Source organism: Lepidochelys olivacea (assembly GCF_965140295.1).
Source record: "Lepidochelys olivacea isolate rLepOli2 genome assembly, chromosome: 6".
Lineage (NCBI taxonomy): Eukaryota > Metazoa > Chordata > Testudines > Cheloniidae > Lepidochelys > Lepidochelys olivacea.
In genome coordinates this window covers 88548594-88569492 of record NC_140416.1, presented here as the reverse complement: position 1 = coordinate 88569492, position 20899 = coordinate 88548594, and the positions used below count along the sequence as shown (strand labels likewise).

Sequence of the window (20899 nt, the reverse complement as noted above, 5' to 3'; positions counted from 1 at the left end):
CTACCCGAACCATGCGCTGCCTGCTTTGGGGGCTGTGCTGGCCCCGCTCCTTATGGTGGGGAAGTTGTGGCTGTTTTTTGCGCCAAGGTCTATGACAGGGCAGACTCTGGAATAAATCCTGGTATTTCTATTGTAAACAGTGAATCCACCACCGAAAAATTACCAGAAAAAGTGTTACTTAATGTAGGTCCTTCATGTAAACAAAGGGGTTCTTGTGCCTCATCTACTCTCTTGAGCGCTGCTTTAGGTGGAGGACTTGGGAGCAAACTGCAAATTGTTTCTGGAACAGGTCGGTGCTGGCTGCACTCTGTGGTGGAAGTCATCCCAGGGGCGCACGGGGGTGCAGGGTTAATATGGTGTTTTTAGCAGAGCTACAGCTGCCTGCTCTTCAAACTGAGCTCCAGCCCCAGGCTAACTCCCAGCAGTGCTTGGGCTGCGCCATTACTCTGCAAAGACTGATCTTGAATAAGAGCTTCCCTGTGCTGCTTTGCTCCGTCCCTGCAGTCACTCACCGAGTACCCCCAACCAAGCTAAACTAGCAGGTGACACACAACTTCAACCCCCTTGTACACTTTTGTTCTAAGGGCCCCACCAGTAAAAGCTGGCGGGGGGGGGGGAGGGGAGGATATTAAATTTCTTCTCACGCTCAAGGAATGTTCTGTTTCTTGGCTCTGACGTCCCAAGCGTGTCATGCGTAAACCATCAGAGCACAAAGTCCCTCAGTTCCTAACTAGCTGGTCCTGGGACTTTTGTGAGACCTGTTGTTTAAATGAAATTTGAGGCTACAGGCAGTAAGTTCTTTGGGGCAGGCACTGTCTTTTCGTTTTGTGTTTATACAGCACCTAGCGCAATGGGATCATGGTCTATGACTGGGGCTCCTCAGCACTACTGCAATACAAAGAATAATTATTATTAATCAGTGGTTCCTAGGAGGATGCTGTTGAAACACTGCCCCAGCCAACCCAGCAGGTGAAATACTGGCAACGAATGTGTTTCATCCTCAGAGCATTTTGCAATCCTTGCAGGTGAGCTGCAAAGCAAAGAGGAAATGAGAAGCTTGTGCCCTTCGTGGTTTCTTTGTAAGGAGAAAAATCATCTGGTGTTTCTAGTCTGAGGCTTTATGCTTTCATCCATTTACTCCTGGGGGAATTCTGTGCCACTGCACATGGGCAAAATTTATGTTCCCCACAGATTTCTTTGCTTCCCCGCAGAAAAATGTCTTTCTGACAGGGAAGCAAAGGGTGGTCATGTGACCCCACCCCAGCAGTATGTTTTGGGTGCCCAGAGCAGCCGACAGAGAGGTAAATCACTGTGGGGCAGGAGGTGGGACTGGGAAGACGTGGCTGGTGGTTTCTACCCTGCAGCAGGCTCAACTGCTAGTCCCGGCTGGGCTGGGGAGGATGAGACTTCCTCTTCCACTGCACGGCATCCAGGGTCATGTCAGACCCACCCCCAGATTTCTCCCCTGACTGTAGGAAGTTCTACAAACTCTCCCTGACCCTCCCTCCACGCTTCTTGCACGCATCGCTCCTCAGCTGCAGGGGGAGGGATCACTGTACAGAGAGCTGCTTCCTTATTCTCCCAACCCCTGTCCATCCTGACCCCCTCATACCCAGAACCCCCCCAATGAGCCACACTCCTCCTGCACCTGGACTTCCCCAACAAGCCACACGCACCTGGAGCCCCACCTCACTGAGCCCCACTCCCCCAGCATCTGGCCCCCCTGTCGAGCCCCCCAGACCCCTCTGCCAAGCTCTATCCTCCCCACACCCAGACCCTGCCCTGCTGAGCCCCGACCACCTTCACCTGGACCCCCCTGCAGAGTCCCATTACCATTGCACCCAGAACCCCCCAACAAGTCCCTATGCATCCAGATCCCCCACTGAGCCTCCTGCACCCAGATTGCCCCACACAGAACCCTCTCAACCCACACCTGTCTCCCCCCACACTAAGCCCCTCCACACTTGGATCCTGCCTTGCTGAGTCTGCCTGCCCACACCAGGTGCACCTGGCATGGAATGGCAAGGTCTTGGGGTGTTTCTGGGGCAGGCCCAGTCCTTGCGCTGTGTCAGGGTTGGGTGCAGCCTCACCGCTGAGCTCATGTCCCGGGACGGGGGGAGCTACACAGTGATCTCCCACCTCTGTGCAGCCAGTAGCCTGTGCTCCCCAATGCCATTCTGGAGCCTCCATATTTATTCAATAAATAAACTTTGCAGAATTTTAAAATATTATGCACAGAATTTTTAATATTTTGGTACAGAATGCCCTCAGGAGTAAATCCATCACAGAGGAGATCTAGAGGGCATACAACACATTTCTTTAAATTTTACTTCAAAGTTCACCTTCAACGATATCCTCACAATGTAATTGTGAAGAAAGGCAGGATCCCCACTTCATTGTATAGATAGGGCAGCTGAGGCCTGGAGAGCAGATATAACTTGACCAGGGTCACAGCGTTGGCCTCCAGTCCTGTGCTCACACTGCCCTGTTCAGAGGAAAGAAACCGTGAGAAAATAATATGTGTACAACTGATCTCTGAAACTATGCAGTACATGCCCACATAATAGGGTTTGGATGACTTTATAATAGCTAGAATGGGGAAGCTTCTGCCATCAGATCCCTGAGGCTCCCGTCAACTCTTCTTATTCTTTGCCTATGTTGTTTTATATCAAAAACTATTGCAAATAGTTTTATTTTCCACAAAATATGCCCCCCTTCCCCTGTATATCTTTTGTAAGTTTCTCTTAGAGAATCACAGGAGCAAAACTTCAGAGCCCACATTTTCAAAGTGGTGTGTCCAAAAGTGTGTGCGCCTAATGTAGGTATGCGTATCTCCCTCCCTCCCCCGGATGTGCAGGGCAGCAGGGCATTTGTACAGCTAAGCTGGGATGCATGCACATGTTTGCATGGGCCTGCTGGAGAATTTACACCTACATGGTTAATACCAGATTCTCCTCTGAAAAATCACTTTAAAAATAACATTATTTTTTTAAACACATTACAGTAGCTCCCAAGGGCCCCACTCAGAATCGGGGATCCATTGTGCAGGCCTCTTTACAAACAAATGGGCCCTACCCTAAAGCGGTTGCAATAAAGATGGGTTCTGTATTTATTGTCTTACTGATGACTCCAGATTAAACTGGCTCCGTTTACAATTCAAAAGATGTTAATTCTGATGATGTAGCCAAGCGGCTCTGGCAATAACTGCCCATTAAATTTAGTTTAATTAAATTTAATTTGCAAGCTTTAAGGGGCAGGAACATTGTTGTCACATTTTTCCATGACATAACTGTGACGGGTTTGGGCCCTTTGGGGTGTCACCTGATGTGCCAGGATGCCACTGAGTCAGCCTGGGTCCCCTATACCTGGCCTTGCTGGGCTAGGCTCCCCAGCCTCTTCCAGCCAAGCGCACAGGCAGGGCCACACCCAGCTGCACAGAGAGACAGAGATCCGCTCTGGAAAGATTCAGCCTTAGGGAATCGCCCCAACACACTGGTGCCCACTCCCTTTAAGGGGTACAAACCCAGAGCTTTTATTAAATTCGCCACCTCCCTCAATGGAGATGGAAATATGCATAACTTCTTGTCCCCACCCCCAGTTAGAAATTACATAAACTGGGTTATATTATAAACAAGAAATATGTTTTTTTAAGTGAATATAAGAGAACTGACAGAACAAAGCAGATTATTGAGCAAATAAAACAAAGTATGCAGCTAAGCTTAATATACTTAAGAAACAGGTTACAAAATGTAAATTCTCACCCTAAATGTTATTTTAGGCAGGTTGCAAAATTTCTGTGGTTCAGAGTTCCAGTCATATTTCTTTTCAGACTGGACTCCTGCCCGCCTTCCCTTCAGGTGGCTTTAGCAGTCTTTCTTCTTGGGCAGACAGGCCAGGGAGAGGAGGAGCCCCATTTGCCTTCCTCCCCACCCTTAAATAGGCTTTACATAAGGCGGGAATCCTTTGTTTCCCAGACTTGACACCCCGCCTTCCCTTCCAGTGGACAGTTACAAGGAGTCCCAGGTAATGTTTAGTATCAGGTGACAAGACCACCTGACTCTGTAGTATCACAGCATCCATGAGTCAGTGGCAGCATGGAGCATCTGCAGGAAGGTCAAGCCTTTTCACAGTCCATTGTCCTCGCTGATGGGTCATCAACCCTGCATGGCTTTTCCATTGTTGTACCTGAAGTTTTTTTGCAGTAGGTGTCACCCAAAGTAGCATAGTTGAAATACAGACACACAGTCAATATTCCTAACTTGAGATACAGAAATGGTATGGCATACAAATTGGATAATCACATTCAGTAAATTATAAACTTTCCAATGATATCTTACAAGACCCATCTTGCATAAAGTTATGTCATATTCATATCATAAGTATATTTTCATAAAGAATATGGAGTTAAATGTCACAATACCTGCTATGCTTTTGTGTGTCTAGAAATAATAATTTCAGTGGAGATTTGAACAATCTGTGAAGTACGTGGTGAGAATGGCCAGGTGACCATCACAAGTAAAATTGGTACACAGCTGACTTTTCCTAAGAATGGAACACCTTATCCCTCAAAGGGTCAGCAGCAGCATGGATCCTGGGGCCTCTGGACCTTAAAGCATGATCGTCTATAGCCTGGTCTAAAGACCCAGGTCAGTTAGCCAAAGCTGTAGCAAGGCCATCAACCTCTATTTGTGGCCCAGCCACCACTAGAGGGGGACAAAGTGCTACACTGAGTGGGTGTGAGTTACATGAACATTTACTAGATGCCCAAAAGTTGAGGCAGAAGGCTGTATTGGTTAAAAAATTGACATAGTTTAGAGGGAAAGTGAAGGAAGGAATAAAATATTGATAGTAATGAATGTAAATCAGAAACTAAGAATTGTAGAAAATTGACAAGGGAAGCAAAGGGTCACAAGGAGAAATCTATAGCCAGTAGAATTAAAGACAGTAAGAAGGATTTTTTAAGTATAATAGGAAAAAAAATCCTAATAATGGTATTGATCCATTATTAGATAGAAATGGTAGAATTATCAATAATAATGCAGAAAAGGCAAAAGTGTTCAATAAATGTTTCTGTTCTGTATTTGGGGAAAAAACAGATGATGTAGTCATAATATATGATAACACCCTTTCCGTTCCATTAGTATCTCAGAAGGATTTTGAACTGCAGCTACTGAATTTAGACATTTTAAAATCAGCAGATCCAGATAACATACATCCAAGAGTTTTAAAAGAACTGGCTGATGAGCTAACTGGACCACTAAAGTTAATTTTCAATAACTCATGGGGGACTCGGGAAGGTCCAGAAGACTAGAGGAAAACTAATGTTGTTCCAATATTTAAAAAGGGTAAATGGGATAATTTTGGTAATTCTAGTCCTGTCAGTGTGGCATCAATCCCAGGCAAAATAATAGAGTGGTTGATACTGGACTCAGTTAATAAAGAATTAAAGGAGGATAATATAATTAACGCCAATCAATATGGGTTTGTGGAAAGTAGATCCTGTCAAACTAACTTGATATCTTTTTTGAATGAGATCACAAGTTTGATAATGGCAATATTGTTGATGTAATATACTTAGATTTCTGTAAGGCATTTGACTTGGTACCACTGTGACCTCTTGGGGAATCTCCCAGAGGGTCAATGGGGTCTGCCCTGTAACTTCAGGGTGCATTGGTGCTATGTGGCTACAGTTCAGATCCCTGACACCAGTATCTTGCTTGCAAGCACAAGGTCTCACCCTGGCTCTCACCAGCCTACTTTCTCCTTGCAGGGTGACCCCAACAGCACTTCCAGTCCTGAGTCTCCCCAAATTCATCTTCCCCGAGTTCTTAATTACCAGACATTTAGACTGTTCCCTTCCTGTTTGTCACTGCCAAGAGTGTGAAACCAGTTCCCAGTTATCAGTCCACTGTGGTGCCCCACTCCACAGTTTTCACTCCAGAGACCTGCTTGGGCTAAAAATAAACATACAATTTATTTAATAGAAAAATCCTGGAGTCGAAGATGAAATAGTAAGGGAAAGCAAACACATACAAGTTGCACAGATAATCATAAACATAAAGATGCACCCACAGGCTTTCCATTTCCAGATTAAACAAAATCCCTTTTCTAATACAAATTACCTATTGCCTTTGAACAGTTTCCCATTGCACCCTTAGCTAGAGGGGGGATTTTGCGTTCACAGACAGCTTTCCACTTGGAGGCTATCCCTCAGTTTCTGGATGGATTTCACTTCAAACCCCTTCCATTTTGCAGTTTTTTTCTTCAGTCAATATAGATATTCAAAGTGGGGAAATGCCCAGTTGTCTCAATGTTTTTCCATTAACTTTAATGGTCCACCATTGTCCTTTCTTGAGCTGGACAATAGATGGTTGCCTGAAGCTGGTTTCCTGTAAACACCTAGCTTGGGGGGTACCTCTCCCACTTGACTGCTCACCTCCCTGATGTGAGGTGTAGCTAAAATTTCACCACAGAACATGATCATAGGTTTCTCTATCTATAAATACATAGATTCATAACCACAGTCTGTATATATTTCATAATGACCATCAAGTTCAAAACATTACAAGCTTTCATAAAAGACCTTACTCAATATACTTTTATAGTACAATAATACCATATGTAATCATTTGGTTTAACTGCTCATTTTGGGGGTTTAAACCTTCTGTTCTCCCCTTAGGGTGCCATACCCTGATTGTCACACCTCTGTTGTGGGTCCGATGCTGGAGTTTTGGCAATTGGACATGACATAAGCTTCAACTTTGCTCCCTATTTTGTGGATAGGACATCAGCTATTTTGTTCTCCAGCCCCTCAATATGTTTAATTTTTGTAAATTCCTGCAAAGCTATGCTCCAGCATAGCAACATGAAGCAGGTTCCTTTTGTTCTATGGAGCCATACTAATGGTGAATTGAATAGTCTGTTAACACCCTGAATGCCTCAATTAAACAGGTAGGATCTGAGTTGTTGCACAGTCCAAACATTCCTTTTCTATTACAGAATAATTCTGTTCAGTGGGAGACAGTATTTTGCTGAGAAATTCAATTGTCACAACCACACGACATCTTTTGATTGAAGAACTAGACTAGTATAAACAAGTGGAAAAGTTGTTTTACTTCTGTACTTGGCACTGGTCTGACGGCTGCTGGGATGCTGTGTCCAGGTTAGGTAACCGCAATTAAAGAGGGATGTTAATACTTGTGAGAGGGTTTAGAGAAGAGCCCTTATAATGATTAAAGGACAAGAAAAACATGCCATAGCTTGAGCTCCTTGAGTCTATAACTGTATTTAGCTAAACAAAGAGAAAGTTAAGGGGTGACTTGAATACAGTCTAAGTATCTACATGAGGAACAAATATTTGATAATGGGCTCTTCAGTCTAGCAGAGAAAGGTATAACGTGATCCGGTGGCTGGAAGTTGGAACTAAACAAATTCAGATTGGAAATAAGACGTCCTTTTTAAACAGTGAGGCTAATTAATCATTGGAACAATTTACCAAGGGTCATGGCGGATTCTCCATTGCTGGGAATTTTACAATCAAGATTAGGAGTACTTGTGGCACCTTAGAGACTAACCAATTTATTTGTCTATTTGTTAGTCTCTAAGGTGCCACAAGTACTCCTTTTCTTTTTGCGAATACAGACTAACACGGCTGTTACTCTGAAAACAATCAAGATTGGATGTTTTTCTGAAAGACTCTCTAGGAATTATTTTGGGGAAGTTCTTTGGCCTGTGTTATACAGGAGGTCAGACCAGATGACCACAATGGTCCCTTCTGGCCTTGGAATCTATGAATAAAATGTTATTCTTGTTGTCTAATATGCTGTTAAAGTTATTTGGGGGTTTTCTTGTATTTTAAGAATCTTAAGAATGTTGTGAAACAGATTGCACCCCACCCTTTTCTGCCACTCACGGGCAGTGGGAATTGTTCAGGATCTGTTCTGTAAAGGAATCACACCGAGTCTGGTTCTAAAACCCCTGTGTTCAGCAGTTTTATAACTTTCTCAAAAAATGTTCCTCTTGGGCTGAAAATTTCTCGTGCTTGCTTTCAGTTCAAAGGGAAACTTATTTGGAACATTGATCAAAATCCATACAGTTGGTTTTTAATGAGGTGCATGTAGGTGAAAAAAAAAAAGTATTCTGCTTAAAAAAATAGCAAAGACCCCTCTTTTTTCCCCTTCAATAATTCATGCATGGGTTTGTTTGCAGCTGCTTGACATGTGTTGTATGAAATGTTAATTGTTCACAGCAGAGGTGAGTTAGATGCAATACATACTTGAGAACAGTAGAGAGAGCTTGAGAAAAATGACCAGAAAGAAGCGTTTATAGAATCTTCAGTGAGTAGGCTGAAGGAATAAAGTTTTTTGTTTCCTTCTTGGGTTTTTTCATACTTTTTTTATTTAAAATTTCAAAACCTTTTTTAAACAAACAAAAATAACTTTATCAGAAGTAATTAAACAACCAAAACTTTTTAAAAACAACACTAGTAACTGATATATACCAGACAGGCTTATGCAGGTCTGTAGGAAATATACTGCTAATGATTATATGGAATGCAACTTAACGTGTATAGTTAGCGTGAGAGTCACCAAAGAGAATTGCGGTCATCACTTTTTTTAGTTCAGATTTATAAAACCGCAAGACATTGACAATATTCAAAACTCTCTCCAATAACTACTTATAAATTGAAGTGGAAAGTCACTTTATTTTTGGTGGTAGTGAGGCACCTTGTGTTGCTGGCTCTTGTGCTGGGGCACAGTGGGAAGGACTGACTTATTGACGTCTTCAGGTTCTTCTTCAAGTGATGGTCCCTGTAGGTGTTCCACACATGGGGTACACATGCACACTGTGTTCCTGAGTCTGGGAATTTTTTGTAAGCAGTGTCCACTGGCCCACAAATGCTCTCCTCGTGCACCACACCAAGGGCATAAAAGGTGGTGCAGGCCAATGCCTGACCAATTCCTTCTTAGCACCACGTGATCTGAGTTGGAATCTTCAGTGTCCTCTGCTCAGCTTTTACGGCATCATTGCTGTAAGACATTGTATATAGTTAGTTCTGAGCAGCTTTAGTAGTTTTTAGTATTTTTATAGCATAGTATATTCTACACAGCATAGTTGGATAGTGGTTTTCCCTTTTTCTTCCCCACTCCATACTGGCCTATAAATGGGTTAATAGAGTCCTAGGGAGGCTGCTCAGGAGGCATCCAATTAGAGAGGAACTGTGAGGAGCAGCCAGTCAGAGCTGGGCTGGCCCACATAAGAAGAGTTGCAGGGCAGAGCAGGTTCAGTTGCTCCCTGGAGCTGGAGAAGGGAGGACTGCCTGCCTTGCAGGAAGAACACCACTAGCACCTTGGACAGAGCAGGGCAGGGCAGGATCAGGGGAGTGAGAGCGAGCTCCCAGCTGACTGCTGGCATGCTGAGGCCCTGAGATAAGGGAGGAGGTGGTGCTGGAGCTGCAGGGAAGTGGCCCAGGAAAGTAGACTGAGAGGTTTGAGGGGATGCAGCACATGGCTGCCATCTACAGGGTCCCTGGACCAGGACCCAGAGAAGTGAGTGGGCCCCAATTGCCCCCACACTCGCCACTGAGTAAGTGACTGGGTTGTCGGACTGTGGTACATTCCTCCAGAATGGGGGAACATAGAGTGAGGCACAGCCAGAGGGATGTGTTCTGAAGAGGACGCCATGGTCCTTGGTGCGACACGGGTCCAGGACCAGAGGTGTTGGCAGGCGAAACATCACCAGAAGAGGCCATAGAGCTAATTCCCAAGGCGGCCAGCAGGAGGCGCCGCAGTGTTGAGTTGCACCCTGTTACATCCACCCAGGGACCTTTTCCCCCTGGGATTATGCCCAGAGTCCCAGGATTCAAGAACTGTATTTTCTCCCCTCACTCCTTTTCAGTGAGCGACAAATATCAACTCTGCCTACTGCCTGGATGAGGTTCATAATTCTGGCAAGTGCAGTGTCTGCTGCCCTTTTCCTCATGAGTCTCAGAAAACATCTTGTGGAGAAGGCAATGAAACCCTACTCAGATCCAGGCTGGGGAACCCCTCGTACATCAGTGTCAACAAGCAGGCATTAGCTTGGGAATGGAGGCTAAGACTGTTAAGCCTAAAGAGAAGGATTCACATGAGAATCAGGGGCATTTTCCTAGACATAAGGACAAGTTCCTGAAGAGAAAGGATCACTTCCTGACCCCATCAAAGTGGGGGAGCTGGCTTGCTATGGGCACAAAGGATTTAGGTCTGAGTAAATCTTCTCAACAGGAGAAGGAGGCATGCAAGGGTATGGACATCAGTGACTATGGTAAAGACCTGGGAAAAATGGCTCCTGGCACTCCCATCTACTTTTTGAGCTGATGTGGTACCCGGAAGTAACACGGCCCCAGAGGAAGCTGACTGCCACAGTGACCAGAGAAACTCTGTTTCCAATAAGAAAAGGAGTACTTGTGGCACCTTAGAGACTAACCAATTTATTAGAGCATAAGCTTTCGTGAGCTACAGCTCACTTCCTCAGATGCATATCGTGGAAACTGCTGCAGTTTCCACGATATGCATCTGATGAAGTGAGCTGTAGCTCACGAAAGCTTATGCTCTAATAAATTGGTTAGTCTCTAAGGTGCCACAAGTACTCCTTTTCTTTTTGCGAATACAGACGAACACGGCTGTTACTCTGAAATCTGTTTCCAATGGCTCTGCTGATGGACTCTTCTGGTAACCCAGGGCATTCTGAAAACCTATGGCTCCCCAGAGGACATCTTCCCTGCCCACATTCATCCCTCCTACCACAACTGTCTCTATTCTGGGATGTGGATATTTCAGAGGGAGAGACTGTTCTTGCAAGGCAGAGTCCCCATCCTCTCTGCCAGACTTGAAGTGCAACCATAGGTACCATTGGTTCTTCCGGAGATCAGGCTTCTGGCTTTCTTGTTGGAGGAGTCAGAGCCTCTGTGGTGTCAGACAGAGGGAGCACGAGCCCCAAGTCATCAGGGTTCTGTCCCCTGACCAGAGATGATTGGCCAAGGGACAGGCGGTAGCCGATGGCATGGGGGGGGAGAGATTTATCTCACCCAGTGCCTAACTCTTTGGTGATGCAGGTGGCTACAGATCGGTCCAAGCAACAGCATCCAAAGTCTACTCCCTCTAATAAGGGACATAAGTGACTCAACCTATTAGGAAGAAAAGTCTTCTCTTCCACCTCCCTCCTGTTCTGGATCTCAAATTTCCAGGTCCTTTGGGCCAAATATGATTTTACCAACTATAATAATTTTTTGGAATTCAAGGACAAGCTCCCTGAGGATGATAGGGCCTGCTTCCAGGGCTTAGTGGATGAAAGCAGGCTGGTGGCCAAAATTCCCCCCCAAACCACACTGGAAGCAGCAGATTCTGTTTCTAGGGGGATGGCTACAGCCATAGTTATGAGGAAGAACTCATGGTTGCAATTCTCAGGTTTCCCTGGACAGTTGTGGAGTACCATCCTAAATCTGACCTTTGATACTATCAACCTCTTTTATGAGAAGACGGTGGAGTCTCTCCGCTCCCTTAAAGACTAAAGGTCAATGCTTTGCTCTCTGGGCTTTTACAGCCCTGCCCCTAAGAGAAAACATGAGACAGAGGAGTATAGGGCAAGACTGCCTTTTCAGCCATTTTACCACCATTGTCCTCAGGAGCCACCATGCATGAGACAGCATTTTATAGACCCAGGAACCCAGCCTCTGCAACATCCACCACCACATCATACTCTAACCCCCCAAGCGAAGAGTTTCTTTTGACGGGACTGCTGAGACCCACATCCCCTTACTGATGCCATTTCATTCCCCTCCCCTAATATTTGGAGGCCACCTTATTAAATTTGCAGACACACTGGAGGGCCTTACCTACAGATAAATGGGTATTAGAGATTATTCATGATGGTTATCTGATCGAGTTTCTGGTATCTCCTATTCACAAACACCCTTCTCAGTTCCTTTTAAGGGACCACTCTCACGAGGAGATTCTATGACAAGAGGTGAACTCCCTTCTCCTCAGGGGAGCCATAGACAGAGTTCCACCTCAACCTCAAGGGAAGGGATTCTACTTCCTGATCCCCAAGAAGAATGGGGGATGGAGACCAATTCTTGATCTATGACAGTTCAACTAGTTCATTTGAAAGCTAAAATTTCACGTGAGATTCTTGGCATCAATAATTCCTTCATTAGAGGACTCGTCTTTTGACATGTCATCTACCCAGCTCACAGTGTTCAAAATCAGCTGCCGCCCTTCCCCCCCCCCCCCCCCGCACACTACCAACCGTTATTTGTCACCTCTGCCTTTGCATGGGATACTGTGCTGAAACTTGGCCAGTAGGGATTGCTTCTGATATATACAAACCTTTTTTGATTTCAAAGAGACACCCACTCACCCCCACAACTGTTTGAGAAGATCACTGAATTGTTGGGGAGATGTGCTGGGCAATTTGGTGAATATTATTAAGTGACTGGCAAATTCAAAAATTATGTCTGAGGGCTTACTTCAGTCCTTAAAATATTAGGGTCTGGGCATGCTGATATTGCCAGGAGCTCAATGGCCACTGTGTGCAAGATAGGGATGGGGTGGGGGGTGCCCCTGACTAGTTCCTCATTTGAGATTAAGGATGCTAGGAGTGCGTTGTGGTTTGGCATTGAGGCATGGGATGTTGGTAGAATAGCAAAGGGAACTGGTTTTGAAGTAGAGTTACTGAATGTTTGAAATCAAACAGTGAGCATGTTCAGTGCATCAGCTTCTGATTGAAGTGCACCCAGGAGTGTAGGATTTGGGCCATCTGATAGACCATCCCACTAGACCCTAGTGATTCCAGAGGACTTTATGCTTGGTAAATGGGTGAGGGGTTTCTTAAATCTGGCCATCTCTCAGCCCATCAGCTCTTTCCAGGTCTCCTTCAGCAGAATTATGTTAACCCTGTGGGAACCAGAATCTGAATTTCCTGAGCTGGTGAGGGTGTAAAATCTGAACCAGGCAGTGTTGGCCAGTGATAGGGCAGAAGAGTGGGAGTTAGGAGAGCTGGGTTTCTCCAGGCTCTGTCACTGTGACTTCTTGTGTGACGGACACTTCCCTGCATTGTGCCTCAGTTTCCACATGTGTAAAGTGGGGATGATGATGCCTACATGCCTTTGTTAAGCACTTTGAGGCCTACAGTTGAAAAGCCCTATAAAAGGGCTATGTATCACCAGTGTTTTATTGACTTGACTTTCTTGTAGTGCTGTGTGTTACTGTAATACAAGGTTTAACGTACAGTTTGGTGAAAATATAGTGCTAGTGAAAGATGTCCTATTGACAGACCTAGTGACAAGGGTCTCTTTATCCATGAAACAGGTTCATTTTCTGTCACATTACCCTCTGTTGGTGCCTCAACCTGCCCAGGAGGAATCCCCGTAGGATAAGAGTTCATGGCCTGTGGCCTATTCATTCTCAGCCTTTTTGCTGAGAAGGGCTAACTGTGATGCTGACCTTTATGATGTGGATGCTTTTCTCACTAAGAGCTGGACTAGGATATTGCAGGTAGCAAATAGCCCTCAAAGGGTGAAGACATTCACTGACTGATCAGCAGCCTAGGAGTGAAATGCACTCAGACGCTGCGGTGGATTAGTAATGACTTATTCCCAGTGTCTTGAGCCACCTAGTAGGGAAGCCTAGGGTTGAAATGGCTTAGCATGATGCAAGTCACGATCCAGAAACAGAAGGGCTTGAATTCCACAGTGAGCCGCATTGTGGAGGAACCTTGGAAATACTGACGGCACTTCGTGTCTGGTTGGACTTGGCCTTTCCTCTGAGCTGTTTCAGCTCACGGGTGTGTGGTGAATCTTGTGAAATCTATACAGCATCTCCTTGTGGTGCTTGCTCTCAACTAACTCCTGGCCCTGGCCCGCTGTGGAGTGGGTGGTGGTGGTGGCGATCCAGGGGCTGGCTTGTTGCATTTGGTAGGGGCTGGGGGTAGCAGCATTCCAGGGGCCACAGTTTTGCGGGTGAAATCTGTCTGGGGCTGGGGGCTGGAGGAGAGAGGCAATCCATGGGCTGGGCTTTGAGGTTCTCCAAAGTGGTTGGAACTGATTGTTCTTTATGTTTTGAACCCAAACCTCAGAGTGTTAACCCCACCTTGGCAGTAGGACCCACCATGCCCTGCTGCTGCACAGCCCTACTGACGTGGTGGGAGAGTTAACTGAGTTGCCACATCTGCTTGGCGAATATAGAAAACCCCTGTCCTGCCTTTCCCACAACGGGATATCAAATCAGAGGGACGGACAGACCCCAAACAAAACCCTGGGGCCATGGACGTCTTAAATTGGAGCCATTGCTTGTCTAGGGCAGTGGGATCAGAGCTGGATCAATTCAAATGAAGTTCTGGGCCAAATATCCATCCTCCCTGATCATTTCTCCAGGACAGAGCAGCGACTCTCCCCACACATGGAATATTCACCCAGAACCTCCCTCAAACCTGTACGCAGGGGCCCATCTGGACAAAGCTGTCGCAGTCTCTTTGCCACAGCCAGCTCCACTCTGATAAACAGCAAAGGGACCAGCAGTGTCCCCGCTGCTCCCTTCCTTTCTCTGGGGGAGGGGGAGACAGGCAGCAGGCCTTTGATGTGCAGGAACAAGCCTGGCCGACATGCTGTATGTGCGCTCATGTGAACCTGGCCTGGCTCCAGCTCTCTTTGAAGTGCTCCAGTGATCAGGATGAAAGGAAGGGGAGTCCCTCCCCAAACCATCTGGCCCTAATTGCAGGTAAAAGTGCCGTTCTGTCTCCCTGGTGGGGAGGGGAGCTTCTCCCTCTTCCTTTTCCTGCAGCTACAGTCTGGGCTCATGGAGGGGAAGGAGGGTTTGGTGGTGCCAGGGAAGAGAGCTAGGAACAAAGGGGAATTTAGGCTGGGCATCAGGAAATATCTGCTACCTGTGAGATGCACTAAGCTGGGGAATCAGGCAGGGTGGAAGGCACATAGGTTGGAAAGTTAAATCCTAGACCACTGGAGAACCTTCTTTAGGGAAGCCTGCATTGGTTGAGCGAGGACTTGGGTGCAGAGAGCTTGACAGGTTGTTCCCATCTCCGATTTCTCTGATGCACTGAAGCTTGCAGCCCCTTTGACTTGCACCCTTTAGTCCCAGTGTGTGTCGATCGCAGAGGTTAGTGAGGGGGGAACCTGGTTCAAGTGGTTTAATTTGGAGGAGTTAATCCTGCTTCTTTCCAAATCCACCCTTAACCCATCCTGATCTGGAAGCCTCTTGAGAATCAGGCTTCCTGGGAGATGGCATCGGCACAAGGCTGTTTCTTGCTGCAGTTCCCAGACCAGAGTAGTAATGCAGAGGTGAGCACAGTGTGCCTCAGAATAGATACAAATGTCTGCAGAGTGAGAGCAGATCAGTTAACACACAGCTTGAGTCACGAGTACCATTTACAAGTAAGTTATGTTGCTTCATAGTCTGCTATACAGGGGGGCTTTAACCATTCATTATCTGTTTCCTACAATGTAAAATGCAGCCATTCATCTTTAGCAGTTTCTTTTCCGATTGACCTTTAGTAGACGATTTGTTCAAGAGGTTCCTAGAGACAAAGCGAGTGAGGTAATATCTTTTACTGGACCAACTTCAAATAAATTGTTTTCTCTGATACTAGTAAATAGTTTTTACATGGCTGGGTTATCTTGGGAAAGTTTCGCCTCAGTTTAATTCACCACATATGAGTGTTGGGCTGGGTGACTTTGTGACCATTAATAATCTTTGCATTTATCATTTTCCAGCTAGAAGTTTTCAAATCTCGTGCCTCAGGGTGAAAATTGATTGTTTGCAGCAGCTGATCACGGTGGGGGGCGTTTTGGAATTTTTCCTCCATGTAAAATATTGACCAGCTAAGCAAGTGAATTATAGATTTTTGTCCTTCCTCCAAAGAATTTGGTCTCTGACATTGTCAGAAGTGAGGATACCAATCAAGGTGGACTAGCAAACTGGGCAGGGAAATCAAAATGCCAGATTAGATGGGACAGTGTTATAGCAGAGAGGTGCAAATACTGGATTGGTTTCTGATGTGGCAGAAAGCAGGGAAATGCCAGACATCATACAGAGTCATTGCTCTGCTCCAGAGTGGCAAGGATATTGGACTAGATAGGCAATTGCTCCGATTGGGTGCTGCAGGGGTATGTGTGAGGAGAGTGGAATAGATACCCTGGTGGCCAGATCTAGTGTAGCAGTCAATATGTTCTTTGCTTGTATGGCCTGTTTGCTGTCTCAGACCACACTTGGAGGAATAGGGAGATAGTGGGTCGATCAGCCTTGCGTTGGTTCTTAGTAGGTGTGTTTTGGGGACCTGTTTTTTGGCATTTGCAGGCAGCTGCTCACCTCCATAGTGCCTGCTCTCCTGCCCTGTCCCTGGTGTGAGGATGTAGTAGAGTGAGTCCTGAATGGTAGCTGTGGAGATGGTCAGGGTGGGGTTGGAACGGTCATCGCTGCCTCTTTCATTGCCAGGTCTCCACTTCATCTGACACCCGTGTGACGCAGGAAGAGGAAATGCCACAGTCCAACAAGGTTCGGAGCCTGAGGCGAAGCGGGCAGGCTGCACCTCGCCGGCACAAACGCCGATGGTCGTCCCAGCGGGCTGTGAGGAACCAGCCAGTGCCACTCTGGCCTGGTGGCGCTAGCAAGGAGGAGAGCACACCCTTTGTGCTGGACTTACAGAACCTGCCAGGGTTGGCCAACGTTGACCTGAGTGCCCAGAACCCAAACATACAGGTAGGAGCACAAGTCTCTGTCGCTGGCTGGACTAGGGCACTTTGGGCAGGAGCAAAAAAACAATGTGGCTGGATTATGCAAGCATAGAAGCACTTGAGCGGCCGGGGGATGACCTGATTGGGCCGAGGGCCCCATCCATCTGCCGTGCGGTAGGGACCAGAAGGGCCCCCAAACCCCTTCCTCTGCACCATGACAGGACTGATTTCATTATCTATACACCATCCCAGACAGCTGGTCTCAGCCTGGGTTATCGCCAGTGCTCTTGATTCCACCACAGCTTGCTCTGTTGCCAACAGTTTTTAGGGTAAAGTGCCTTGCAGAGGCCAGGGGGGAGTGGTGAGGCACTTCCTGGCGCGTATCGCCACATCTGACAGGAACTCCCTCACTCTAAGAAGCTTGTGCTCATGGGCTCACTGTACATTTCAGGCCAAACTAATGGGGAAGCAGTGGCAGATTTTCAGTGACTGTTACACCCAAGCTCCAGCAGGGAGGCACTGAGATCTGCTATAGCTCCCCATCGTTACGGGTGGGAAGGAATCTGAGTGGAGAGGTGGGTGGGTCTGGAATGGATGAGAGAAGGGACCTGACTCCAGGCTGAAACTGAACAAAGGTTCCATTTGGGTCGGTTCTTATGTTGCCTGGCCCAGTTTGCCCAATCCAAGTCACCAATTTACTGAAACCATGCAATATAAGGGGCTGGGGTGATACATTTTTCCCAGAGTCTTGGGGAAGAGAGGCCAAAATAGACTCCCAGCACATAGGAGCAATGGGAAGCAAACCACTACCATGGTTTACCTTGTTTGTGGGGAGCCTATTGACAAAGTCCCCTAACCTTCCTCCTGCCTGTACAGAGCTGGCACAAAATCCACTGGGGAAGGATCTGTTCAGGAACACCCCCTCGATGTGCTGCAGGACTGGGGGCCCTGTGGGGACTTCATTGGGCAGAGGGGTAATACCTCTAGTATCCGGAATTGCTTTGATCTCCATTTCTCCTTCATCCCTAAAAGGCCTGATTGCTGCCTTAGGGGGGCCCTGGCCGTCAGCATGTGTGCAGGGTGCTGAGAATGTCAGGGGGAGGGCACTGTGGCAGACTGGAACTGGACCCAGGCCTGGGGAGTGCCACAGACAAACTGCACGGTGGGGTCAATTAACCAGATGTTTTCTCTCTGGCCTTGTTTGATCTCCTAATTGGAAACCTTTTGTGTGGGGGCCCCATTTCCTAGACTCTGCAAGGCTGATACCATATATTTTGGCAAATAATCCTCAGGCACACATAAGCCACACCCATTTAGGACAGGAGATGCTGGCATGTAAATTCCAGATCACCTCGGTCAGGATTCTCTGTACTCCTGGCCCCTCTCGCTTCTTTTTTAGAACTCCTCCCTTTACAGCAAGGATGGGTTCATGGACTGTTTCCTAAGGGGATACAAGCACTGCATTTCTAAGAGTTCTAGCCTATGCACTGGCCCTCTGCAGTCAGGAGAGATTTTTCCCAACCCTGCCTGGCTGGGCTAGGAACCCCCAAAACATGTCTCCTGACTGACCTGCAACACCTCCTGCTAGTCTAGCCCTGGCCTACCCACACACACCTCTGCCAATGTACCTCAATTGTTTCTTGCAGCAAACCCTGCTATTCGAGTCCTGGGTCCCTCCTACCAGCTGTGCCAGGCTGAGTTTTGTACTGTGGAGGAATGTCTGCTTGCAACTAGGTTGAGATCCACGAAACTCACTGCTCTAGTGATTCAAGCCAGAAAATAATCTTGGCCTCTCTAGGAGTGTGGCTGGAGTTTCAGCCCACCCAATCACCACAATGCTGGTCCTGCTACTTTCCATTCCCAGAGCAAGGGCCTAGCTAACCTCCAGGGAGATCTTACTTCGTAGCACCCATCCCATTACTAAACTGCCTCCTCTCTCAGTGTGCGGGGGCTGTTTCTATACCTGGAGGATTATGTTGCTTGACCCCCTGCCTGTCTCCGGCACCTCAGTGTGCTTCACAAACTGTTTACCAAACATGCACCTCCCCTGGTCTCCTGGGTTGTTCTTGTTTTATGCAATGTGCCTCTCGCTGCCTCCAGACTCTGGGATGTCAGGTTTTTTTAAATGACACATTGGCGCCATCAGCTGTGGAAGGAGTCTAGCAGGGCCCGGCACTGTATCCTGCAGCATACCACAACCCGGCCAAAGCAGGAAACTAGTTGGAATGTCTAGATCCTGAGTAGGAAGCTATTGGACCAACAGGAAAATCCTTTGTTGCCCTTTAAGGGAGTCCCCGGCAACTGAGTCAGGCAGGAGCCCTGGCTTCAGTGCTGGTCCCTCCCTTATCACCTTGCCTCTTGTCTGGCTTCCCAGGTAACCATCGAGGTGGTGGATGATCCCCAGGCTGAGATAGAGATGGATTTGCTGAAGGAGACCAGCAATGACTGGTCCCTGACCTCCTCTGAGTGGTTGTCCCACAAGGACCTCTTCTGGCCCCTCTTCTGGGAGTATACGGATCCCACTGAGGAAGAGGAGGAGGACGAGGATGACAGCTTGGACAGAGAGGAGGAGGAGGAGGAGGAAGATTATACAGCAGAATATAAGGAAGAGGAGGAGACGGTGCTGAGCGGAGTGGGAGGCGACTGGGACCAGAGGTGGCCGAGTCAGAAGAACTGGATCTTCAAGGAAAAATATAATTATGGTGAGTCATCCCCTGCCCCTCAGCAGATGCCCCCGAATTCTGCAGTGACCACCTCCCTGCCCACAAGGGGCTGGATTCCTATTAAAGGCATTGGGTGCATCCACAGGGCAGCCTGTTCCAGTGCAGGGATGTCAGACAGATGCAGCTTGATGGATTTGCATAAATCTCAGCTTTTGTGTTTTAAAAAAAAAAAAAAAAAAAAGGAAGTTTCTAGCCCCTATGGTTGTGAAGGAAACTTTCCAAATGGAACCAAAACAGTGAAGTCTGCCTGAGTCTGCAGACAGCCTAGATAAATAACTCAGAGGTGTGAACTGAATTCCCAGCTGATTGGATTGCTAATGCTAAAGCCTAATGAGTACGTATGTTCAGACTAGAAATAAGATACAGATTTTTAATCATACAGGTAAGTAGCCATTGGAACAACTTACCTAGGGATGTGGTGGGTTCTCCGGCACTTGAAGGCTTTAAATGAAGATTGGCTGCCTTTCCAGAAGATATGCTGTAGCTCAAACAGCAGTTATGGGCTCCATGCAGAAATGAGGGGGCAAGGTTCTCTGGCCTGTGTTGCGCAGGAGGTCAGACTAAAGGCCCCTTCTGGACTTAACGGTTGTGACTCTATGACCGTTCGGTGTCAGCATTATCTATCTCATGGCTGATGGCTCTGACAGATAGAATGGGGCAGGGGGTGGGAATGAAGTGAGCAAGACTGGATGTGGCATTAAGGTAGTGAACAAATAATAAATGATCTGAAAGATGAGTAACGACAGCAAGGCTGTATTCTAACCTTGATCCTGTGCAAACCTCCACTACCATCAGTGGGAGGTGGTTGTGGATAGGGGACTGTGCAGTCCTAAATGTATATCCAGCCCATGGACCATCAATAAGCATGGAATGCATCCCTCCCCACTGAATGAATTTGAACTCTGGTGTAATGGTTAGCGCAAGAAGACTGGGCACCACGACTCCAGGGTTCTGCTCTCAGCTCTGAGAGAGAGCATGCCAAGGTGGGAATTAGGGCTCTGGTTCTATTCCTGGCTCTGGGAAGGAGAATGGTCTAGTGCAGGGGTTCTCAAACTGAGGGTTTAGGGATACTAAACTGGGAGGAGTGGTAGATACGCTGGAGGGGAGGGATAGGATACAGAAGGACCTAGACAAATTGGAGGATTGGGCCAAAAGAAATCTGATGAGGTTCAATAAGGATAAGTGCAGGGTCCTGCACTTAGGATGGAAGAATCCAATGCACCGCTACAGACTAGGGACCGAATGGCTAGGCAGCAGTTCTGCGGAAAAGGACCTAGGGGTGACAGTGGACGAGAAGCTGGATATGAGTCAGCAGTGTGCCCTTGTTGCCAAGAAGGCCAATGGCATTTTGGGATGTATAAGTAGGGGCATAGCGAGCAGATCGAGGGACGTGATCGTTCCCCTCTATTCGACATTGGTGAGGCCTCATCTGGAGTACTGTGTCCAGTTTTGG

General features: G+C 47.1%; 1 protein-coding gene across 1 annotated transcript in view; it reads left to right on the top strand.

Moving 5' to 3' along the window:
• ISM2 (isthmin 2) overlaps nucleotides 1-20899 on the top strand; it is a 50666-nt gene that overhangs the window by 20008 nt on the left and 9759 nt on the right. Inside the window, exons 2-3 of the mRNA XM_084631730.1 lie at nucleotides 16485-16748; nucleotides 19098-19425. Of these exons, the coding sequence (XP_084487856.1) occupies nucleotides 16485-16748; nucleotides 19098-19425 (592 nt within the window). The remainder of the gene's footprint in view (nucleotides 1-16484; nucleotides 16749-19097; nucleotides 19426-20899) is intronic.